The 24,241-nt window shown below is 54.0% G+C and overlaps 2 protein-coding genes across 11 annotated transcripts; both read left to right on the top strand.

Moving 5' to 3' along the window:
• Positions 1–28: 28 nt before the first annotated feature.
• Positions 29–16,526, top strand: HADHB (hydroxyacyl-CoA dehydrogenase trifunctional multienzyme complex subunit beta). Of its 10 annotated transcripts, none has more exons than XM_074582217.1 (16): positions 29–314; positions 3,131–3,213; positions 3,606–3,647; positions 5,102–5,201; positions 5,820–5,864; positions 7,071–7,170; positions 8,376–8,463; positions 9,043–9,230; positions 10,525–10,705; positions 11,831–11,952; positions 13,212–13,291; positions 13,382–13,429; positions 13,834–13,921; positions 14,484–14,558; positions 15,043–15,207; positions 15,934–16,526. In XM_074582217.1, the coding sequence occupies exons 2-16, from the start codon at positions 3,147–3,149 to the stop codon at positions 15,967–15,969; spliced, it is 1,425 nt and encodes a 474-aa protein (XP_074438318.1). In that variant the 5' UTR covers positions 29–314; positions 3,131–3,146; the 3' UTR covers positions 15,970–16,526. The 10 variants fall into 10 exon arrangements, with proteins under 10 accessions (XP_074438318.1, XP_074438319.1, XP_074438327.1 ...); XM_074582218.1 differs by having other exon boundaries at positions 238–314; positions 5,105–5,201; XM_074582226.1 differs by having other exon boundaries at positions 281–376; positions 5,105–5,201.
• Positions 16,527–19,383: 2,857 nt separating this feature from the next.
• On the top strand, positions 19,384–19,972 carry LOC141740564 (protein aveugle-like). Its single transcript, XM_074579444.1, has 2 exons — positions 19,384–19,443; positions 19,718–19,972. The coding sequence occupies exons 1-2, from the start codon at positions 19,384–19,386 to the stop codon at positions 19,970–19,972; spliced, it is 315 nt and encodes a 104-aa protein (XP_074435545.1).
• Positions 19,973–24,241: the final 4,269 nt, after the last annotated feature.

Raw genomic sequence — 24,241 nt, 5'->3', positions numbered from 1 at the left:
CCCATCCCCGCCCTCCCCGCCCCGCCCGCGGCTGCCCACCGCGGTGCCTGTCCTCTCCGCCGCCGCCCACTCCCGCGCCCCTCGCTCCTCTCCGCACGCTGCGAGGGCTCGGAGGTTTGTTGTTCTGCACCGAAGGGGGAACGGCGGGCGAGGGAGCGGGGAGCGCGCGAGGGGGCTGCGTGGAGGAGTGTGTCCCTCAGGCGGGCGGTGGGGCAGCCCGGCAGTAGGAGAGGGCGCGGGGCCCTTCCTGAGTGGCGGCGCGGCGGGCGGTGGCGGCGGCAGTGCTGGGCGGTGCGGGGCGCACGCAGGCGGAGGTGCGGGGGCGGGCGGAGGGGCTCGGGACGCGGCGGGGGCTGCTGAGAGGGAGGGGTGACAGGTCGGTCGGGTGTCCGGTCGGTCGCTGATAGCGGGGTGTGGTGAGTTGTGTACGTGAGGGCCGGTGGGGGGCTGTCGCTTAATTTTGGGAGATCTGGTGGGGCTTGTGCGGGCCCCTGAGTGTCCCTGAGGCGGGGGGTGGGGTGGCCGTGCGTGGCATGTGTGCGGTAGAGTGGGTGCGTAGTGGCTCTGGGCTGTGCTTGACGTGAGAAGAGGGTGTAGGATATGGAGGAGAGAGGGGGGTCTGGGAAAGGGGCGTGAGAAGCGGGTGTATAGTGTGTGCGGGTGTAGCTTGTGTGCGCTGTGAGTACCCGGAGTGGATGTGGGATTGACTCAGTCACTTCGCAGACGACGCCAAGTTGGGCGGGAGTGTTGATCTGTGTGAGGGTAGGAAGCTCCACAGAGCTGGACGAACAGGCTGGATGGATGGGCCGAGGTTCAACAAGGCCAAGTTCCGGGTCCTGCCCTTGGGTCACACCAACCCCACAGACGCTCCAGGCTGGGCAGAGTGGCTGGAGAGCTGCCCGGCAGATGAGGACCTGGGGGTGTTGGTCGACAGCGGCTGAGTATGAGCCAGCAGTGTGCCCAGGTGGCCAAGGAGGCCACCAGCATCCTGGCCTGTGTCAGCACTAGTGTGGCCAGCAGGAGTGGGGCAGTGACCGTCCCCCTGGACTGGGCACTGGGGAGGCCCCACCTCGAGGGCTGTGTCCAGGTTTGGGCCCCTCACGCCAAGAAAGACCTTGAGGGGCTGGAGCGTGTCCAGAGAAGGGCAACGGAGCTGGTGAGGGGTCTGGAGCACAAGTCTGGTGAGGAGCGGCTGAGGGAGCTGGGGGGGTTCAGCCTGGAGAAGAGGAGATTGAGGGGAGACCTTCTCGCTCTCTGCAGCTCCCTGAAAGGAGGGGGTAGCCGGGGTGGTGGTGGTGGTGGTGGTGTCGGTCTCTTCTCCTAAGGAACAGGTGATAGGATGAGAGGAAGTTGCCTCATGTTGCGCCGGGGAAGGTTTAGGTTGGATATTAGGAAAAATATTGTCATCAAAAGGGTTGTGAAGCATTGGCAGAGGCTGCCCAGGGCAGTGGTGGAGTTGCCATCCCTGGAGGCATTTAAAAGATGTGTAGATGTGGTGCTGAAGGACATGGGTTAGCAGTAACTTTTCAGTGTTGGATTAACGGTTGGACTTGATGATCTTAAAGGTCCCTTCCAACTAGATGATTCTATGTGTAATGTGTGAGGGTGTATTTGAAAGGTGATGTGGTTGGTACAAAGGTCAGGGGTGTTGTGAGGAGAAAGGAAGGGGAGAAAGGGCTATTGAGGATGCCGGGCAGATGCTGCAGGCTCTGGAAGGAGGTTTGGCCAGATCAATTTGTATGTGTGAAGGGCTGTATTGTTGGGGTGCTGGGGGGGCAGATGTCTTCTGAAAATGTGGGGGGCAATGTGCGCTGGCAGCCCAGAACCCCCCTGCAGCCTGGGCTGCATCCCCAGCAGCATGGGCAGCAGGGCGAGGGGGGGATTCTGCCCCTCTGCTGCGCTCGGGGGAGACCCCCCTGCAGTGCTGCCTCCAGCGCTGGGGCCTCGGCACAGGAGAGACACGGAGCTGTTGGAGCGGGGCCAGAGGAGGCCACGGAGATGCTGCGAGGGCTGGCTGGACTAGATGGCCTTTAAAGGTCTCTTCCAACCCAAGTATTCTGTGATTTGATGTTTCTGTTTTGTCACTTTGACAGGGAAGGTTTGGGGAAAAGCCTCAATCAGGTGTGGGGAGGGAGCTCTGCACAGATGAGGAAGAGCATTGTTGCAGAGAGACAACACAGAGAAGGATGCCGGGGAGGAGGAGGAGGTCTGTTTTCTGGACCTTTTTTGACATGAGGAGCCTGGGTTTGGTTTGTGGAATGCCAGCATAGCTGGAGCGGGCTGGTGAATGAGGAACGCTGCGTGGCATGTCGCAGGTGCAGAGCCGTAGGGTGTGAGATGTAAATGTGGGAGGGGGGCAACTGTCAGGTTATGCTGAATTTTTAGGAGCTGTAGAGAGCTGCAATACCTGAGTGGGCTGGGCTTGGGACTGCGGGTGTTTCTCTAACCCTTTGGGGGTAATGTGTGTATTTGGGAGAGAGTTAGTTTGAATGCCAAAAGCGTGACTGAGTGAGGTGAATGTTGCTGTGAAGCAGCCAAAGTTCTGGTGATGTGAGGACCATTTTTTGCAATAAAAACTGCAGATGAAGATTTGTCTGTAGGGAAACGCTGTTTTGGAATGAGCTTTGGGAAGGCTTCAGAGGAAGTTTTTGGGGTAGTGGGTACCAACTTGTATTGCTTCCCGTGGGGATACACAACGGAAGTTAGTGAGGTTGGCATCAACAGTTAAAACGAGGGGTAGCGGCAGGAAATTGTGCCAAGGAGAGTGCGTCAGGAGAGTCACGCTGGCAGCGAGATTGGCTGGGCACTGGGACAATTTTCCAGTGGGGAAGTGGTGGAACAGTTATTGGGAGGGGAATTGAAAACTGTGCTGGCTGCTGATAGTCTGGTGCTGGGTCACTGGGGAGATGAGTATTTATTTACAGGAACATTTGCAGGCCACAGTCATAAGCCAGACTCCTCGTGTGTTAGATGCCGTTCAAAAAGTGTAATAGGAAGTAATTCTCTGTGCTGCTGCCCTTGGCGTGTCTTCTGTTTCTTCACTTTTTTGGCTCTGTGTGAAGCAGGCAGATCGCCTACCTTGAGATTGTTCCGAATACACCAGATTGGACTAATATCAGTCTTTCTCCAGCTCTCTAGATATCAAAATGACTTCCATGCTGACCCATGCCATCAGAAACCTCCCTGCTTCCTCAGCATGGGCTGCCAGGGTCTGTAAGTATCTTTACATTCATTAAAAGCTTGAATCGATAGGTCATAAAGTTCTGTTTTAAGTGTTGGGTTTGGAATGGATGCTCGTATCTGAATCTCTGTTCCACTGTCATCCTAAAAAAGATGAGAATGTCTTTTTTAAAATAACTATTTCCATTGTTGCCGTATTTGTCCCTTCCCACATTAGATGTGGGAGAAATCTCAAGTTAACAAGTAATATGAACTGTGTAATTTTTATGAACAGAGTAAATTAAAAAAATATCTCAAAGATGTTCAGGTGCAGTTGTCTTACTATGATATTATTTTATTTTTTTTTAACAGTTCTTAGAGAAATTAGAAATGTTTTTAACATTTCAGGTTTGACAGATCCCACGTTTTTGTTTCTTGTTTTCCAGTTGCTCGATCGCTCAGCTGCTCTTCACAGTTACAAGCTGCAGGTAAAGCGAAAACACCAGGGATCTCAGTGGGTCTGTGCTAGAGAAGACTATTTTTGAAGCTGCCTCCCTTTCTCAGAGCTTCGTTCTACGTAAAACTCAGAAATAAAGTGCAGACAGCCTTAGTTCAAGAAAGTTGCAAACAAATAAAACTACAGGGAAACCACTGTTGGGAGCAGAGTCCTCTCAACCTCTGAATGCCCCTCGCTCCCAGCAGCTCTGCCTGGTCCAGAGCTCACGCCCAGTGTCACCTGATAGATTGCTATTTCTAGAATCTAAACAGAGAGCTCGGGGTTTATAAGCTGTCTGGGCCTAACCAGATCGCTTGCCCAGAGGGGAGGGGATTGTCCCTGACAAGGAGAAGCTTGTGGAATTAGCTCTGAAGTCCAGTGAGAGCAGTAAGAGGCTCAGGTCTCAGTGGAGCGGCTGAGCACACGCAGTTATGTGGGTTATTAGCTGATCCGGCGTTCTGGGTTTCACTGGGGGGGGGTTGCTCAGGTGACCGTAATGCTTTGAGCTGCCTGGGTTTTGGAAACAGGCCTGGAGAGCAGCTCCCCCTCGTCTCCTTGGCTTTGTGCAGAGAACCTTGTGTAACCCGGCAACAGTGCTGGAGTTTCATCCTGCAGCTTGCTTGAGTAGAGTGTTTAGCTGCACTTAATCTGCTTTTACAGGTCTCTGTCCTTTTCTAGCTTGTAAAAGGAGCGCCCCATGCTGCCGTATATGCTCATTAAGATTTGCAGGCCTGATTGCATTAGGAAATTCTCATTGAACTCTGTTAATCCTCACTCCAGAAGAGCTCTGACAGTGGCCTGTTGAATGACACTGTATCATGACATGCTTTGTCTAGAACTCGAGATGCTCAGACACATTACGGAGGAGTAGGAAGTTACCCACAGCAGCTATATGCACTCTTCTTGCTACTGCTTTCCTGTGGGAGTGCAAGTTACTTCACTTCTTGAACTGTGTTTTGATTTCCCTTGAATTCTCTCACTTTTACTGTGCAGTAAGAGCATGTATTTAGGCAGTTCCTGTGGAAGGTGGATTGCTGTTGGCAGTCCTTGCTGCTTCCCAAGTGAGAGATCTTACTCAGGCTTTCAGCTTGCTCGGCCTCATTCGCATTGGAAGCTGTGCAGCATTTTTAGAGGTATCTCTTCCTGCAATATTCTTGTCAGTGGCAACAGACTGGGAGCTATGTGCCTTTGTTCTCAGCTGTACCATTGCCTCAATGTGGCTATAGGTGACTCTCTCTGCTGATGGGGGACGTACCGAGCTGTTAAAGCATTTTTCACAGACCACATAATTAGCCAGACAGACACAAGATTACAACTCAGGTGTCCTACCTACTCAGCTTTTGACTTGGGCACCAAAAGAGAACAATTTCCCTGTTTTTCTAGTAATTTTTACAGAGCCTTACTTTAAGCTTGCTGGTATTCTTGTTAACGTCACTTCTCTCTTAGCAGTCCAGCCTAAGAGTAAGAAGACCTTGGCCAAAAGTGGTGTGAAGAATATTGTTGTGGTAGAGGGTGTCCGTATTCCATTTTTGCAGTCTGGCACCTCGTAAGTATAAAATAAGAATACATGCTGACTTGGTTAATAGTAGAAACTTCCTGTGAAAAAAGTTGTCTGGCTTTTTCATTTTAATGGAGTTATTCTAATGCCTAAAAGTAATGAAGTGGCAATGAGTTAGGCTGCTACGGTTATTCCTGCTTACCTAACGAAAAAAGGTGTTTGAAGAAGATTGCCTGTGGATAGGAATTCTGAGAATGAGGATTTATGCTGCATGTCTAGAGGAAGCTGTTGGTGAATCTAGAGCAGATAAAGCAACAAGTTTCACAAAACTAGCAGGACAGGCGCAGGAATCTGCCCTAGACTCGTCTTCTAGACTGTTGTGCCACCAAATTCACAGCTGAATCAGGACCAGACCTAACTCTCAGATAGGATGGATTATTCTGTTACTGCTGCTTTTCAGTGTTTTTAAGTACAGTGGTTGTGTGCTGACCTATACGCAGGCAGTCTTCACAACCCGGGGTATGAAACATTTAATGATAAATGCAGTGGAGCATTTCTGGTAGGTCAGCAGTCCTTTGCTGCTGATGTGCGCTCGCAGTGGTGAAGCGGACATCTGGATCGGTTTCTGACACCCCTAAGTTTCTGCCTCTCTTCTTTAACTTCCAGGTACGCGGATCTTATGCCACATGACTTAGCAAGAGCAGCACTGCAGTAAGTAAATTGAATACTAGAAGGGCCCAGAAAACTTGTTGAACTGCTGGGGTCGCAGTGTTGGTACAGTGGCTTCAGCAGATTTGGAAGCCAAGGCTCTAGCTTTCACTTTCAACATGCTTCGTTTTTCAGGGTCCGCCACCACCTTATTAGGCGGCCTAAGCAGTAGGGTTTGCAATTGGCTTGTGCTAAAGTTTGTTGTTACACAGAGATCCCGTTGTTGTCCTGCTTGATAGATTTTAGTTAATTTGAATCTTGACTGCACGTAGTTTCCTAAATACAGAGATCGTAGCTACTGTTGAGGCGTGCTTACAGTTCATGGGAAAAACAACCCAATGCAGAGAAAACTAAGCGGCGACAAGAATAACAAGCTAATTCTGTCATCGTGCCTGTCCCTTCCATTCTGCAGTGTATTTGTTTTGCTGAGAAGCAGGGCAAAGTGCTGTTGAAGAGAGAGAAGGCTTTACTGGGGGGAAAGGAGATTTCAAGGCCCAAGGAGAGATCGGGAGGTTGGCTGCGGTCACGTCAAATCTGAATGCTGTATTTTGCCAAGGCAGGCTGATTTGGTTGGCAGGCAGCGTGAGGGCTGTGGCCTGGACATTGAGGGGGTTTTGGTGTGCTGCAGAAGAGAAGTTATTGATTGAGGTGCCTTTGGTTTCGTTTTTATTTGGTGCTTTGTAGCACATGACACTACATTTGAATCCTTAAATCAGTGCCTGCTATGGGGTTTGCTGTGGTGGCGTGTTTGTCAAGGTGTTCTGCCAAGTTATGCAATATATTTTCTAATGAACTCTGAAAGCGCACTGCTTATTTTCTGGGTGTCTATTAAGTTTTTCGTGTTCCTACACCAAAGGTGATTGGCTTTATTATCTCGTAAGGCCCACTTCCTTCAATTTTGATGTCAGAATACTCCAAATTGGGGAAGATCGTAACAACCATTTCGGGTTGTGTAGGGTAGGTGCTTTCATGAAATTATGTAATCATTTATAGCAGCATTATCACCATGATTATTTGCAGTCCATAGTCAATTACAGTTTTCATTAAGTATTTACGCACACAAGACTTCTTCTGAACTAGGGGCAGAAGCTGTTTCTCCGTTGTTGCCTTGTTCTCCAGCCAAGCTGGTGGGAAGAGGATGTTTGAGGACAGTGACAAGGTTATTGCGTACATGGTGCAAATTCTGTTTGTTTTGATCTTTTCCTTTAGGGGGTTGCTGAACCGGACCAGTGTCCCAAGGGATGTTGTTGATTACATTGTTTATGGCACAGTTATCCAGGAGGTGAAAACGAGCAATGTCGCCAGAGAGGTGGGTTACGTGCAGCATTTCCCCTGCGAGTCTGATTTCTGCCAACAGTATGACGATGGCAAACACTTACCAAAAAAAAAAGTCCATTTAAACATGATTTGGGAGTATGAACTAGTTGTGCAGTATTGTCTGTGAAATAACTGTGTGGGACTCTGCCTCCTGTTGAAATCTGCCCTAGTTCAAGTGCAGTTTAATTTTGTGAAGCCTCTGCTTGGTTCTTCACTGAAAGGGAAGCTTTTGTTAACGTTTGCCGACCGCTCTAACTGCCAGTTGGACTCAAATGCTGGCTTGTCCAAAGTACTTCAGAGGACCAGAGCATAATTTGATAGAATATTGTAGTATTTATTTATTTTAGCTGGCTGAGCAGGTGCAGCTTGTGAGTGACTTGAAATGGAGTAGCTTAGCAGCTCTTTATTCTGCCAGTCAGAAAACACAATGCACATATTATACACAGAGAGAAGCTGGTCCCCTGAAGTGGTGTTAGAGAGGCGCCGTGTGATTTTCTGTAATCTGGAGCCTCTGCTGTTATTCTCTGCAAGCAGGCAAACCCATGATGTAACCTGGGCTGGAAAGACTTAGGAGGTTATGAGGTTCTCCGGTTCCATTGGTGGTTTTAGCCTTGTAGATGCAAATACTTGCTTTGGTCACCTGCCAGTCAGATGAGGCTGCGGTGTAATTTTAACTTGGGAACAACTGTTGAACTTTAAACTAGTTGGCCACGTCTCAACTAGGGAAGGTCTTGCTGGGAGCCGTCCTCCCGTCACGGGAGGCCGTGCTCTCAGCTGGGTCAGATGAAGCGCTACTTTCTGGACTGCAGAAAATGTTTTCTGTTCTGTGTAAAGGAAATCACGGGGCCTCGTACAGGGGTCTAAATAATTCCTTTCACGTGCCACCTTTGCGCATAAGGTGAAGCAGAGATGATGTCAAGTAGTTAGAAGCTCTATTGAAATCGTGAGGTGTGCGATTAGTTTGTCCCTTTATTAACGGGGGGCCAGTGACACTCTGCGTAACGCGATTGAGAGCCCTGGCAGCTGGGCAGCTGCCGTCTCCTCCTGTTTCCAGAGTCCGGGGAGGGGATGAGCTGCTGCAGTAATTGCCCGAATGGAAACTTGATGTACTTGTTTTCAGCTTAGTGTGCAGATGGTGGCTCTGACCCCGTGGAGCAAAAGGCGTAGGTTTTAACAGTCGTTCTTTGTTGCTCATAGGCTGCGCTGGGAGCGGGTTTCTCTGACAAAACTCCAGCCCATACAGTCACCATGGCTTGCATTTCTTCAAACCAGGCTATGACCACAGGTATGTTGGCTGGAAGAACAAGCTGTGGGTTTGAGAAAGAGCTTAGCGACTCCCCTACATCCCTCATCTAACTTGCACAGTGAATATAAGTAAGCATTTGAAGGAATTATGGGGTGGAAGGGAATTTTTTGAATCAACAAAATACGATATGAATCGAGTGTCTGCTGTAGGCCAGCAGCTGGACACCCTGTGCGTTCAGCGATGGTCTCTGCTCAGTGTCCATACTAGCCTGGGAGGCAAAAGCTACATCACAGTAAGGAAGCTGCTGCCTTTCAGGCTACTTTCATCTTTGACTGAGCCTAAATGGAGCAAAAAAACTGAGACCCAGTTAGTGTCCTAAACCACTGGGGATATTTTTCTCCCAGCTGCTGTGTGTGACAAAGAGAAGTGGAAGTTACAAAACCAGTATGATGCAGAAAACGTCTGTTTCACCTGCACAGTCTCTGTTAAGCCCGTGTTGTGTAACTCGGCCAAAGCCAGAGGCTGGAGAAGGAAATGAAATGTAGTAGTATCCCAGGCACTGATGGGGTAGTGTCACTTCTCCCCACAGCCCTCATGGGAAACTCTGTCGTTCTGCAGGCGTGGGTTTGATTGCGTCTGGACAGTGCGACGTCATCGTAGCGGGGGGTGTGGAGTTGATGTCAGACGTTCCCATTCGTCACAGTAGGAAGATGAGGAAGACGATGCTCACTCTGAACCGAGCCAAGACCTTGGGCCAAAAGCTCTCCCTGATTTCCAAAATTCGCCCTGACTACTTTGCTCCTGAGGTAATTTTTTTTCAGGCATTTAGATGTTTAAGCTAAGCTCTTGTATGAGCAGGTGTAAAACAGGTTGGCTTAGGTAATTTTTTTAGCCTCAGTGGAGAGGACTTAAAAAGGAAAAGCTGGCTGCCTGTGGCTTGCTTTTATTGGATCCCTGTCCTGTGCTTTCGGTTAAAAATACAGTTGATTAATGCGCCTCACAGCATTCGTGACTCTGCTTTGTTTTCTTACATGTTGGTCTTCAGTAAAGAAGATTATCTTATTTCAAAACCTCCTTCTCCTCCTACAACTCCTAGACACACTGTGCTGGAGGCTACAAAATACAAGCTTTTTTCCATCGATGTAAAACTTATGCAAGGGTCCTAAAGGCTCAGAAGAATTTTTGGTTCTTAAATAATAGAAGTAACGTGCTCAGTATCAGAGGGGAGCATCCTCAGTATATTCATGTAATTTCGTTGTTTGATTAATGCGTCTTCACTATGCCTTGTGATTATTGCTCCTGGCCGCATCCTGCCGGGTCCTGAACGCGTTCAGAGGAGAATCGGCCGTTGCTGTTTGATGTCAGGAACCTGCTGTAGAGGGAGCCACTCCTCTGCCTTGGAGGTCGTGAGAGAGGTGCATTATGACATGGTGGAGATGGGAAGGAAAAGCACTTCCCTCCTTAACCGCCCCCGAGCTCTTCACAGCAGAACTCTGTGTGTCCGTGCCGCTGCTGGCTGCCTTCGGTTGAGCGCAGCGAAGCACAGCGTACGTCCAGCAGAGATGAGACCCAAAGTCCACATCAGATACGGAAGTTGCAGACTTAAACGCACGCAGGGATTTCCTGTGTGCTGCTGGAAGAAGAAGAGCTAAGCTGAAATCACTTGCTGCCTCTGGTTTGGCTTGAGGAGGTATTTGACAAGGAGTTGTGAGGTCCCGGGATGTGTTTCACCTTGGCCCAAAAAGTCGGGTCACCCCTCACGGGGGAGTCCTTGTTAAACGCGCAAGGCAGCTGCTCTCTGTCTGCGTGTGCAAATGCAATACAGTTCTTCAACTCCTGGAGTAAGCAGCAGTTTGGACCTTGTTTTTATCCATTTTTTTTTCTAAGATCTTGGAAAGTGGCGGTTCCTCTAATACGTTTGAACAAGTCACTTCTGGTGTGGTTACCATGTGTTAATTGCGTCGCTGTAATATTAACTGCCCCGCTTAAACAGAAGAGCCTCGCTGGCTGACTGCGCAGGGCTTAACCTCCTCCTGAACTCCGTGTAACTGCCCGGGGACAGGATTTTATGTGCGCTAACCCTGTTTTTCTGTTTTGTAGCTCCCAGCTGTGGCAGAGTTCTCCACCAGTGAGACTATGGGGCACTCTGCCGATCGTTTGGCTGCTGCCTTCTCCATTTCCCGTTTGGAGCAAGATGAGTATGCCCTCCGTTCGCACACGCTAGCCAAGAAAGCCCAGGAGGGAGGCTTGCTGCTCGATGTGGTGCCCTTCAAAGTGCCAGGTAAAAGTGCACGTGTTTCATTGCTAGCATGCTGTTCAATAAAGAAATATTTCCTTTAGAAAAGGAGGGGAGGTACTGGGGTCAGATTCATAATGTTCCGTGTATCTGATATGGATTTATATCTTTGAAATGCCGCCTGTTTCTCCCTGGAAAACTACTGACATAGGATCATGTTTTTAAGCACGCATATCTAAATACATAAACATATTCTTACACATCTAAATTTTGTCGTACCCACCTCGTATCCACGCTGATGTGGTGATAGAGCAAGGAAAATCAGAACGCTTGGACCAAGAATCCCGCTGCTCTTTCACTCAGGCAAGAGAACCCATCTTTATACCCCAAGCTATTAACAACAAATAGAAAGGCTGATAAAATCCTGGTCTGATAAATCGGGTTCTGGGTAGGAAGAGCTGGAATGCGTTCCACTTGGTAGACTGCAGTTCACACCAGGCCTCACAGTCGTTGCTCAGATGCGAAACGGTTTGGGGAGAACCTTTAAGCTGTCCTTTCTGTGGCCTGATTTCCACCCTCACCCTCCATCAGCCAGTGGGCACGCTCTGGTGCAGTTATGAATTTTGGGCACTTTGCTCTGTAATTAGTTTCCTAGAGAGACCTTATTTTTATAGATCCACAGTTACATATAGTTTTTGTACTAAAATTGGTACTTTCTGTCAACTGGCTTATTTAAGGAGTCAGTACAGTCGACGATAACGTATATTTGGTTCTTCCCAGTGTTCTTGCTTCCTCAAAACTTGGCACGTAAGCGTGTGCTGCTTTAGGCCCAGTTCTCCAATTTAGGCTTTGTAATCTGAATTTAAATTCTTTTATCAGCTGGGTTGTTTTCCATGTGGTAGTGTTTTCTTGCAGTAAATAGATTGCAGCGCTTCATTTTTGCGGTCTTCAGAGAGAACGTAATGTAGCCTCAATTTTTAAGTGCTATTTTTTAGCCACGTTAAATATCCTGATACTGTGAACGGATTTTCCCTTTTTTCCTCCTCCCACTTGTCCTGAAAAAGCACAGTTTTCTGATTTGATTTTTGTTTTCCCTGGACTTCTGATGTGCAAATTCACGTATGTTGCTGACTCTTGTAGTTTAAACGTGCTTTTTCTTTTTATCAACAGGCAGAGAGACAGTCACCAAAGATAACGGGATCCGTCCTTCCTCGATGGAGCAGATGGGCAAGCTGAAGCCGGCTTTTGTCAAGCCCTTCGGAACTGTCACAGCTGCCAACTCCTCCTTCCTGGTAATGCCTCTTCCCATCACTGTCAGCCAGAGGGGGAAACTGTCCGGTTTACCCTCTGCCTCCCATAGGCACGTGCATCAAGCTGGCGTAGCCTGGGAATGGGTTGTCTCCTTTGTAATATCGCCTGCTTTCGCGTTTGGCAAGGGTAACTTTGAAGTGCGTTATGATCTGGTGAACGAGGGTACCGGATTGCTGCGTTTGGAAATTGGAACTAAAACCCTGAGATTTTGGTCCCTCTTACCTATTTGCTTTTCTGTAGCTGCCTCATGAGGGCTGATCGTTTGAAGGCACGTGTAGAAATTCTGTCCCGGGATGGGACTGATCACGCTATAAGTCTAGAAGTTGGTAGTTTTAGTCTAAACTTGTCACTGTAATCCACAGAGGGGAAGGAGAGATTTCTCCAGCACATCTACGATGAGCTGTCTTACGCACGTGCTTCTCTTTCTCCCTCTTTAGCGCTTTTACAGGAAGCTTTTCTGGATGCTGGAGTCTAAGGTAGCTGCGTAAGTTAGGCGAGGTGCATCTGAGACTCAGTAGAAGGTTGTTGCCTCCCGCAGAGTGCTCGAGGTGACCGTCCTGTTGCTGCGCGCAGCCCTGACAGATTCTTCTGTGTTTCAAAGGCTCTTTGTGACGAGCCCTTCAAAGGAAGCAAGTACCTGCTGCTGGGGCTCTTTCAGCGGCGATGGTATTTACTCCTTAGCGTTCTTGGGGACTTACGGAGGCTGGTAATGGCACAGCCTTGGTGTTGGGAACAGTTGGAACACCGTTGGTATGCTGGCTGCGGCAGACCTGTAGGCCAGCTGGGGCTATGATTCAGGAAATGAGTGATCGTGTGCCGGGGCCGTGATGTTCCTTTTTGCAATGTGGTGAGCCTGCGGCTCGTCATCCCAGAATTATGATCAGTTTGGGGCTGGAGCTGAGCGGGCAGGTGAGTGTTTGGCGTGACCAGCTTGTCCTCAGGACTAGCAGGGCACTTTGGGACCTCTGTCCTGTTTGGACCCAGGGGCAGTTGTGGGTCTGGACCACAAGGAAGGGCTTCAGCAGTGCGCGTGCTAACATCATTCGGAGATGATCCAGCCGTCAGCTCAATCATGCAGACTTATTCTTTGTCCCTTATCGTACGGGGATGTTCTGGAAGCTCTGGTTAGATCCGTGTTCTCTTGCCAGCTGCGGCGCCCGAGGGCTGTCAGGCTCGTTTTGTGCGGGGGGTGTCGTGCTCTTCAGGCAGTGACCTCACCGGGTTTGTCTGCCCGTTTCAGACAGACGGCGCTTCGGCAATTCTGCTCATGTCTGAGGAGAAAGCGCTGGCCATGGGATACAAACCGAAGGCCTACCTGAGGTAAAAAGAGACTGCTCTACGTGGCCTCTGAAGTCTGCTCTCGCTTCCTTCTGCTCCTCTTCATGCTACTAATGCATTTCTCCTGTGCAGGGACTTCGTGTATGTGTCCCAGGATCCAAAGGACCAACTGCTACTGGGGTAGGTGGCGAGGATGAAGAGCGTCCCCTGACAGTCCGTACTAGCACAACAGCCTTGACTTGCCATTACACGTTTGTTTTTTGGGAAGTCTCTCGGGAGATAGTACATCTCTTCAGGCCTTCTCGCAAAGGTGCGAGAGCCGGTGTGACTCAGGAGGGGGAGGTGGCTGACGTGGGAGAGCAGCTGTGGCAGAAATACTCACCCGGATTTGCTGGGGGGCATCTCGGCGTGTTGGTACTCGCAGTAGTTACTCGGGGTTGGGTTCCAGTTGGAGCGGGACGGGCAGGGAGCTGTACCCTGAACCCTAGAGAGAAGGAATGTAACGTGGGTCGCTGCGGAGGAAGGGGATGACGTTGTGAGGAAAGATATTCATGCAAGACTTCTGTTTCTTAACTCTTCGTCAGTCCAACGTACGCTACGCCCAAAGTGCTGGAGAAGGCTGGGCTGACCATGGCCGATATCGACGTGTTTGAGTTCCACGAAGCTTTTGCTGTAAGTGCCCTGAACACCCAGGATGCCGCTAGCTGCAAAATGCCATTCTATAGACATCCATTCTCGTGTTGGTGAAAGCCCTCGTTAAGAGCTTCACTAAATGCAGATAGGTGTAATTCTACGTTTATGTCTATAGAGAAGTACTGGATATAATTTAAATCTATAACATTTTTACAGTGTCACAATCTGTGTTGAGGGTGGCTTACGTTGCTTGAAGTCACCAAAGGAATACAGGTTCTTTTAAAATAATACGTAAAAAAATAATCTCACTTTCCCGAGACCCTTGTATGAAAGAAAGGACTTCTGCACGTCATCTACTCGTTGGCTGGGGGCTGTGGTTACTGTGGGGAGGAGGCCTGTTAGTTGGGCAGCGTCTCTTCTGGCTGAGGTCGAGCTAACATTGATGAACGCGGCTGATCCCGTGAAATGCTGTTTTCTGTTGGCTGTGCTCGTTTTGTGGCTGTCGCTAGTCTCGGGATATCTCCTGTTTGCTGGCGCTGTCCGTAGGCTTTCCTCAAAGTCTGCTTTTTCCTTGTTAGCTTCGCCTTCCTCTCCCTTTCAGGGGCAGATACTGGCTAACCTGAAAGCTATGGATTCGGACTGGTTTGCACAAAACTACATGGGCAGGAAGTCAAAGGTAAGACAGTCGGGACGCTTTTATCCTTAACTTAACTTTAGGATTGATGGAGTTCCTCGCTGCAGCGGGGCACGCTAGTGCTGCAGAGCAGGGCTTTTGCTGTGTTCTGTGGGGAGAAGCAACGTTTCTTGAGCTCTGGGCGAGCAAACCCCAAGGTGAGCGGTTTCTTTGGGAACCATGACGTTCCTGTTGTCTGTAGGAGGGTGGAGATCTAGAGCCATAATAGTAATTGTTGGAGAGGAGGGAGTTAAAAACAGTGGAGGAGCTCGGTCCTTCCGCCTTCTAGCGGCAGGGGGATGGATACCTGCCTGACTGCAGGGGAAGCAGGAGAGCCTTTGGCAGGTGTTGTGCTGTCATGGGGCACTTGTACGTGCCAGGGAGGACTTCACGGCGGTGCAGGGTGGCCGTGTAGGTTTGGTGGCGTGCTGAGGCCGGTCTCCTTCCAGGCTGGTGATGGTGTGTGTCCCTCCCTTTGTCCTTGCAGGTCGGAGCCCCTCCTCTGGAGAAGTTCAATACCTGGGGCGGCTCCCTCTCGCTGGGACATCCCTTCGGTGCCACCGGCTGCCGTCTGGTGATCACTGCTGCCCATAGATTGAAGAAGGAGGGAGGACAATACGGCCTGGTTGCTGCCTGTGCTGCGGGAGGGCAGGTAATGATGCTGCGTGGCCGGCACCGGTCCCTCCAGAGAGGGGCAGTAATTGCGTTTCTGCTCCCATTGGGGCTATGAAATCCTGCCCGGTTGCACCAGCTGTGGGGACACCTCTGAAGCCCCGTGGCACTGGGCGTTCGTGACCATCTCCCAGTCGCCCCTGGGCAATGGTGACTGCAGCCCTTGCTGCCCGTATGATCCAAAAGAGGAGAGATTTCTGCCATGTTCTGAGGGTTTCGTTTGGTGACTCGCAAAGACTTCCTGGACGGTGGCTTGCGGGTGTCACTCTTCCAGTCTTAGGAAGAAAGGTCTTTTCAAGAGAAACGGGGTTGAGACTCTTCCTACGACTCTCGAGGCTGTGGCTGGGAGCCCTGGTTCGGGTTGCCGTGGCTGGTGGCGGGTCCGTGGGGACCTGGCACGGCTGGCCCTCTGTAACCTGAGGGCGCTGGTCCCGATGTTGCCTCCACCCTGAGTTCCCAGTTTGGCCCTCAGGAGAGCCTGGTGCCTTGGTCGGGGTGGGCTCTGGTGCCTTGGCCAGCCTGAAGCACATCTCTGCTGTCCCAAAGCCATCAAACCGCTGTCTGCAGAGTCCCCTCAGTGAATCGGTTCTGGGTTTTCATCTCCCCTTTTGTTTTAAGAGGGTCGGGAGATGAGCGTCTCGCGTTGAGTGTGTGTTTGTGATAATTAACTCTTTTTTGTAACCGTTCTTTCTCTCCCTCCTTGCAGGGGCACGCGATGATAGTGGAGCTTTACCCTCAGTAACGGGACAAGGGGTTGCTGAGTGCGTATTCGTACGTCCTGTGCCTGGCAATGCCATTTCAATGCACTAATAAAAACGTATATACAGTCCTTCTCGGAAAGGATTTTTGGTGGCCTTTGTAAATACCTTTTAGCTCCTCAGCTGGTAATTTTCAACTAATGAGCGCGCTCTAAGAAATATTCCATTTCCAGGAGAATAAAAGTTAACGTGGCTTTTAGTCTCTCCAGAGTCCTTGCAACCTCTCTGATTTCCACTGTAACTCCTCACGAAGGAAGGTGTCTGCCCCCGGAGAAGAAGGATGATTCCAAAGCTGGGTGCAGAGAATGAAATTTGGAGATAAGGAGAACGTGAAGTACTGGAGGTCGGAGGGCTGAGATGTGAGTTAATGTGTCCAGAGTAACAACTGTTTTCGGCAACGGGTTCAAACCGAGTTGGCTGACCTGGTTTGTAAGGAGGGAGTTTGCTGCACGGAGTCCAGACAGCTTTGGAATTAGCAAGTTGCTTCTGACAAATGAGTGTCGCTGCTGTTAGCCACAATAAATCGGGGAAAAAAACCAAACCAGTCTGGCTTTTTTCTTTCCCTCCTGTCACTTTTTTTCTTTCCCTGCCCTCACCTGAAATACGCTGGGGACGGTTTCTTGGGTGTTTGTCACGGGGACTGTCTGCTCCGATGTGGCACCGGGCGTCTGCTTTCTGAAAGGGGAGACCTGCTCCGAAATCTGCCCAGAACACGCCTTGGGCTCCGGAGCCCCAGTGAATTGTCAAAATACAGGCTTTTGAGGCTGTTTCGGTAACTCCTGCTTCTCTGAGGCACCTTCATTACACGCTTCCAGTGTCTGGCACTCTGAAAGTTGAGAAACGGGCAGCGTAATGCTTACGCAGAGCCCAGTCGTTGATAAACTTCAGGTGTGCAGACTTGGGGTCCGTCTCCCGAGATTTTTGGGAAGATGGGCAGTTCTTGCCCTTTTGGTTAGTGTTCTGGGTTATTTTCTTCACTTGTGGTTTTGTTACGCTGAGGATGGCTGGTGTCACTGGCTGGGGGACGGAGCTTCTTCTGAAACAACCTGCAAAAAACCTTTGAGTCCTTCGTAGGAAGGAAACAGCTTCTGCAACCCACCGGCTGCCATCCAGCCCCGCAGTTTGGGAGGCGACGCTGAGATAAGGGCCGGGTGCGACCGTGGGTGGTTCTTGTTTGCTCTTGGCTGGAAATGTTGGGCAATGATGGGAGCGGGCGCAGGGAGGCGGCTGCGGGCGCCAGCGGGAGCCACCGGGGCCGGGGGAGAAGGCGCCTGTTTGGTTTATCCGCGCGCAAACATCCCTTGTGTTTCCTGCTCAAACGCCGCTGGGAAACGGGCGCTCTCTCCCAGCCGATGGAAGTCCTGCAGCGCTTGGCAGACTTTTACGTGGTACCACCGCCATTCCCATTGTTCCCGCGCGTGCCAGAGCCCGTTCCCACGGCCGGGTGACTTCGTGTGACCCTGCTTTGCAGGACGAGTTGAGCTAAACCCTCTTTAAAGTTAACGTAGCACCACGCAAAAAAGCTGCGTAGCTGCCTGCTTGGTTGACGAGGCTTAGCCCGCTCCTCCTGCCTGTGGCCATGGAGGGATGGTGGGGGCACCAGCCCCCAGCTGCGAGCCCGGGGGCTCTTGTGGCCGTGCTGGGGGAAAGGCTGGGGCTGGGGCTGGCTGCGGGGACCGGGGGGAGCCGAAGCTTCTGCGCTGCTGGGTGCTGGCGCGTTTGGGGCTGGGAAGGTGCTGTTTGTGCTCTGTGCCGGGCGGTGAGCTGATGCCGTGTGAAGCATTGCCATGGCTCAGGTGCGAGTGTGCGGCCCTTGGAGCCCCGTGGCCCTTTGGATTGTTCAGGTCTGACTCTTCCATGGTGGATCGCGTTCACAGCTATTTCGTAGTCGTGGAATCTCAGACTGGTTTGGGTGGGAAGGGACCTTAAAGGCCACCCAGTGGCACCCCCTGCCCTGGGCAGGGACACCTCCCACCAGCCCAGGTTGCTCCAAGCCCCGGCCAACCTGGCCTTGAACCCCTCCAGGGATGGGGCAGCCACAGCTTCTCTGGGCAACCTGGGCCAGGGGCTCACCCCCCTCACACCAAAGGATTTCTTCCCCATATCGCACCTCAATCTCCCCTCTTCCAGTGTAAAACCCTTCCCCCTCGTCCCATGGCTCCCCTCCCTGCTCCAGAGTCCCTCCCCAGCTTTCCTGGAGCCCCTTGAGGGACTGGCAGGGGCTGGAAGGTCTCCGCGGAGCCTTCTCTTCTCCAGGCTGAACCCCCCCAGCTCTCTCAGCCTGTCCTCCCAGCAGAGGGGCTCCAGCCCTCCCAGCATCTCCGGGGCCTCCTCTGGCCCCGCTCCAACAGCTCCGTGTCTCTCCTGTGCCGAGGGCTCTCAGGGGCTTAGTGGCTCCATGGGCTGCTGCAGGCGGTGGCTGGGTCCCTACACGCTCGGCGGGGCAGGGCCGCAGCCCTTCGGGATGTGACTCATCCCTGAGGCTCATCCTGCTCCTCCTGCCTGCTCTGCCGGTGCCTCTCCCGCGTCCCTGCCGCCCGCCGGGACTCTTGCCACCATCGTCGCAGGTGAAGCTGCTCCGGTGCGTCCCGTCCCGCAGTGTGCAGGGAAGGTGCCTGGGGCAAAGGGGGTGGGCTGGCTGCGGGGAACCGTGAGGGGAGATGGAGGAACCTTTGCCAAGCACCTTCACCGGCTCTCGGTCCGGCTGGAGCCCAGTTTCGCTCTCCTCTGCCCCGCAGCTCCGTGAAGCGTCGGGGAGCCCCTGGCAGAGCTGTTTGCTGGGGGCAGCCGGGCTGTCGGGGCACGCACGGGGCTGTGCCCGCAGAGGCAGGGCCGGGGCAAAGGTTTATGGTTGGACTCGATGATCTTAAAGGTCTTTTCCAACCAAAATGATTCAATCCTTTCCCTCTCCCGGCATTCGGCACCGACCCGGGGCGGAGGTGCGAGGCGGAGGGTGGTGGGGAAGGGGGGCTCAGGCTGGGGAAGGGGTCCCGGCTGGGTTGGGGGACCGTGATGTGCCAGTGTCCCGTCCCCCCCCGGGCTCACGGAGGTGGCAGGCGCAGGCGAGCCGGGGCTGATCTCAGCTCCTGGGTGCGCCGGGCTCTGCGCGCCCATGTGGCGGGACGGGCAGTGGGGCCTCGCTGAGCAGCCCCCTTCTGCTGGGGGGGCTGGGGGGCATGCAGCGGGTGGCATCGGGGAGGACAGCCACCCCCATCTCCACCCCCTGGGGAGGCGGCGGCAGGCAGGGACCACGGGAGGGGGTGCTTTGTCATGGCGGGGGGGGTATTTGGCTATTGGTATTGGACACGGGGGGGGCCGGTCTTGGGGGTACTGTGGGACCCTGGGTGATGGAGCCCCGTTTGCAGAGAGCCTGAGCTGTCCCCTGTCCCCCACCCCCCATGGACACCCGGGAGCAGGACGGGGCCCAGGCACTGCCAGAGGGATGCCCAACAGCCGAGGTGAGCGTGGGCAGGGGCTCCGGGGGCTGGAGACACCCCACAGATAACCGGGGCTGGGCCCCAGGGGCGGGGGGACCCCCAGGGCTTGGGGACCTCCGTGGGTGGAGGGTGGGGACGTGGGCACAGCCACCAGCATCGGTGCAGGGACGGGAGGGAGGGTCACGCTGCGGCTGGGTAGGGGGGACGGTGGCATGGAGGAGCGTGTAGCTTCCATGGGGCTGGAGGGACAGGCTGGGGGCCGGGGGAAGCCCCCAGCTCACCCCTTTTTTGCCAGTGGACGGTGTCGGAGGTGGGCGCCTGGCTGGCGGCGCGGAGCGGGGCCGGGGAGCTGGCGGAGCTGGCACACCAACACACCATCTCGGGCCGCGTCCTGCTGCGGCTGACGGAGGGGACCCTGCGACGCATGGGGGTGTCCCCGCGGAGCCGGCGCCGGGAGCTGCTGCGGGAGCTGCTGCGGCTGCGGCTGCGGCAGGAGCTCCAGGAGCTGCTGAGCATCGTTGGGGGTGAGCGTCCCCCACGCTGGGGCTGAGGGTGGGCACCGGCCGTGACAATGCCGGGGGGTGCATGGGCCGGTGTCCCCAGGCGGTCACCATCCCCTCTCTCCCCAGAGTGAAGGCGATGTCCCTGCGGATGTCCCGCAGACGCAGAGCTGACACCACCGGAGGACAAAGCAGCAGCTGGAACTGAGCACCCGAGGCAGGAGCGGTGCCGGAGGGACCCCCAGGTCACCGTGTGCCCCCTGAAGAAGCCCAGACCTGGCCAGTGATGGCAGGTGACACAGGCAGAGGTGGCCACCAAGCCCTGGGTGGCAGAAGCTGAGGGTGGCTGCCCCTCGCGCCACACCACTTGGCTGGCCCATGGGCTCCTGCGGGCTCCCACCGGCTCTGGCAAGCTGGGGGGAGCCCTACCAGCCCCTCAGCCCCCAGGAACCTGCTGCAACCTCAGGGCAACCCGGCCCCAGGAGAGACCCTCCAGTGACGGGGCGCAGTGGCGTGTCCGTCTGTCCCTCCATGGGATGGAGGGGCCGGAGTCGGGGGATGAGTTCCCGAATTCCTGCGCTGGGGAAATCCATCCCCTCGGTGCTGGGGCTGTCAGCGCAGCGCAGAGCCGACGGCCTCGATAAACACCTTCCCGGGAATGACAGAGGGGTCCCCGCTCCCGAATTTCTCTCCCCCCTCCCCGGTACAGCCGGCTGTGGAATTTGGATCATGAGGTGAAGTCTCCGTGCTCCAAGAGCCATTAAGGCTGGCTTTGCTCCCTCTCCTGCGACCCAGGGGGGCGAAGACGTGTCTGGCCGTCACAGGGTACATAAAGAACGGGGGAGGCCTGGGGAGCCGGGACAGCCCTGCTTTCCGCAGCAGAGACAGCAAAATCAAGACAAGAGGGACGTGGTGCAGCGCTCGGTTTCCTCTCGAGTGACTGACCTGTGCCTCGGTTCCTGCGAGATGCACATTGAGGTCGACACCCCCACGTACGCTAAAGAAGGTTTTAGAGCTCACGCTGAACGTACCCGACTACAGCACTCGTCTCTCCACCCAAATCATACTACGTGTCACCTAGGGGAGGGAAACCGCGTGATTTTGGGGACGAAAGAGAGAAGGAACTCGATACCTGAGGGAGCAGCCGAGGGGCCGCGCTCTCTCCCTCCGCCCAGGCAGGGACGCCGTGCTGGGCCAGCGCTGCGCCTTCACCCGCTGGCGAGCGTTACCCCCGGTTGTCGTACTACCATTGGTTTTGCTAGCCATATTAACCTTAATTAATTAGCGCTATTGTAGTTAGTGAATTTATCAACCGCAATCTCAAATCTGTTTCTGTCGCTCTCAATAAAATAACTGATTTCGATTATTTGTGAATCTGATTCAGTGAAGGTCCTTTGGCGGGACTCTGAGAGTAAATCAGTGAAAGCCCTGGGACTCTGACAGACAAATGATGATGCTGCGAGGGCTGGAGCACCTGTCCCACGCAGACAGGCTGAGAGAGTTGGGGGGTTCAGCCTGGAGAAGAGAAGGCTCCGGGGAGACCTAATAGTGGCCTTCCAGTCCCTGAAGGGGGCTCCAGGAAAGCTGGGGAGGGGCTGTTTGCAAGGGCACGTAGCGATAGGACGAGGGGCGATGGTTTAAACTAGAGCAGGGCAGGGTTAGATCAGACGTTAGGAAGAAGTTCTTTACACTGAGGGTGGTGAGACACTGGCCCGGGTTGCCCAGAGAGGGGGTGGAGGCCCCATCCCTGGAGACATCCAAGGCCAGGCTGGATGAGGCTCTGAGCAACCTGAGCTAGTTGAAGATGAAGGCAGCTCTCCAGGAGGACCTAGTTGAAATGGATGGATGGATGGATGGATGGATGGATGGATGGATGGATGATGGATGGGTGGGGGGATGGATGGGTGGGTGGATGGATGGGTGGGTGGATTGATGGGGGGATGGATGGATAGGGCGATGGATGGATGGATGGATGGATGGATGGATGGATGATGGATGGGTGGGGGGATGGGTGGGTGGGTGGATGGATGGATGGATGGATGGATGGATGGATGGATGGATGGGTGGGTGGATGGACGGGTGGGTGGATTGATGGGGGGATGGATGGATAGGGCGATGGATGGATGGATGGATGGATGGATGGATGGATGACCATCTGATCTAGTTGAAGATGTCCCTGCTGACTGCAGTGGGGTTGGACTAGATGGCCTTTAAAGGTCCCTTCCAACCCAACACATTCTATGATTTGATGACTCGTGGGGACGAGGTGCAGCGGCGACGATGGTGGGGGGCCCAGGGGACACAGCATCGCCCTGAGGGGCTGGTAAAGCACACTCTGCTTTACCCCTGTGCCCACGTCCTCAGCAAAAGGGACATCATGGCTGCAGGGACGGGGCTGGAAAGGCCCTTGGGGTGCACCCTGCGGGGGGCACCCATCTGAAAGCAGCCGCCGGAGGGGGTCTCTCCTCTCCAGCCCCGGCATGGGCACAGAGCCGGCGGTGGCTGATGTGCCCGTCCCCAGATGTGTGGCTGAAGTGCAGGGAACAGCGGGGCACAGGAGCGGTGTCACCCTGCTGCGGGCACGGGGCTTCATTTAGTGCCTCAAGCTGGGTTTTGGCGTTTCATCTTCCTGCTGACACCAGGCACCATGGGAGATCCTGGCTCTTCCTGGCGCCAACCTGGCCTGGGATGTTTCCAGGGATGGGGCAGCCACCACCTCTCTGGGCAACCCGGGCCAGGGGCTCACCACCCTCAGCGTGAACAATTTCTCCCCGAGATCTACTCTGGAGTTCCCCTCTCTCAGCTTAAAGCCACAGGTAAAACCACAGGCACCGGTCCCAGGGGCTGCATCCCTGTGGGTGTCCCCGCGGGAGACGCCCCAGCCCCACAGACGCTGGTCCCAGGGGCTGCAAGGGCACTGGGAGCGCTGGGTGGCTGGTCCCTGTGGGGAGCCCTGCCAAAGCCGCGCCTCTTGGCATCCTCCATCCCCGGGAGGGGTTTGGAAGATAAACTCTACCTGAGAGGACAAGAAGAAACGGCCTCAAGTTGCCCCAGGGGAGGTTTAGGATGGATATTGGGAACAATTTCCTCCTGGAAAGGGTTGTGAAGCATTGGAAGAGGCTGCCCAGGGCAGTGGTGGAGTCGCCATCCCTGGAGGGATTGAAAAGCCGGGCAGACGCGGTGCTGAGGGCCATGGGGTAGTGGTGGCCTTGGCAGGGTTGGGTTGATGGTTGGACTTGATGATCTGAACGGTCTTTTCCAACCATAAGGATTCTGTTATTCTCTGAAGAGAGTAATGAGGCTTTTTACTGGAAAGCACATGAGCCCGAGGAGCAGTTTCAGTTCCAGGGGCTGCCTGAGCCCTCTTCAAGAAGGGCTGTGATTTCTGAGAAGGAGAGTGGCCCCAGCCCAGCTCAGCCCAGCAGCTGCCAGCAGGAAAAATTAAAAATACCTTTCTTTGAATCAGCCCGGAGCCCGTGCACGGGGCAGCATCCTGGGAGAGCAGGGGGCAATCTGCTCTTTGCCAGCCCCCGAGGCCACGGCTGCAGACCCACAGCCCATTAATGAGGATGGGGGGGGGGTGTCATTAATATCGTGATGGGGGACGGGGCTCAAAGTCTTCCTGCAAATGCACGTCGCCCTTTTCCTGAGCCCAGGGCCCGGCCCCTGTCATTCGGCTGGAATTGCAGGAGGGGAGTCCCAGGAACGCCCCGAGGCGGGAGGGGGATGCGGGGGGATGCGGCGAGGAGCGGGGCAGGGAGCAGGCGGCACAGGGGACAGAGGGGACGGAGATGCCTCCTGCCTCTGCAGGGGAAGGGTATAGGGCAGCCAGACCTATAGCGTGGCTATAGGGGATGGAAGGGGTGGGGGGGGCTGCTCGACGGACACTCTCAAGTCCACAAGGTCCCTTGAACAAGCCGGGCATGCCAGAGGCGATCTCCAGATCCATTAGCCATCACCTCCAGGAGCTCCCGCAGGATGGGGAAAGTCCCCAGGCTGGAGCGGGAGCTCGCAGCCCCCCCAGCACAGCCGGATCCCCCCGGAGCCAATCGTCAGAACACCAGTTTCTGAGCAGCCAGGGGGTAATTGGGTGAGACAAAGCGGCCAGCGCGGCTTGGCCAAGCCCCAGTGCCGTCACCCCAACCTGATGTCCATCCCCGAGGCGTTCATGGGCCGTGGGGACGGGGAACTGGCGGCGGGTGTCCCATCCCTCGGCTCCCCACGTGTTTTCCAGCACGGGAAGCGGGCACAGACGGTGCTGGCACCCAGGACCTGGGGTGTGTAAACACACACATATGTACGCATACACACACGCACAC

Source organism: Larus michahellis, chromosome 3 (assembly GCF_964199755.1).
Source record: "Larus michahellis chromosome 3, bLarMic1.1, whole genome shotgun sequence".
Taxonomy (NCBI): Eukaryota; Metazoa; Chordata; class Aves; order Charadriiformes; family Laridae; genus Larus; species Larus michahellis.
The sequence above is the reverse complement of the archived record's forward strand: the minus strand, read 5'-3'. Positions and strand labels throughout refer to the sequence as shown.

Coding starts and splice junctions, on each gene's coding strand:
- HADHB (XM_074582217.1), top strand. CDS start 3,147: ATGACTTCCATGCTGACCCATGCCATCAGAAACCTCCCTGCTTCCTCA. Junction 3,214..3,605: donor AGCATGGGCTGCCAGGGTCT/GTAAGTATCTTT, acceptor CTTGTTTTCCAG/TTGCTCGATCGCTCAGCTGC. Junction 3,648..5,101: donor TTCACAGTTACAAGCTGCAG/GTAAAGCGAAAA, acceptor CTTCTCTCTTAG/CAGTCCAGCCTAAGAGTAAG.
- LOC141740564 (XM_074579444.1), top strand. CDS start 19,384: ATGGACACCCGGGAGCAGGACGGGGCCCAGGCACTGCCAGAGGGATGC. Junction 19,444..19,717: donor AGGGATGCCCAACAGCCGAG/GTGAGCGTGGGC, acceptor CTTTTTTGCCAG/TGGACGGTGTCGGAGGTGGG.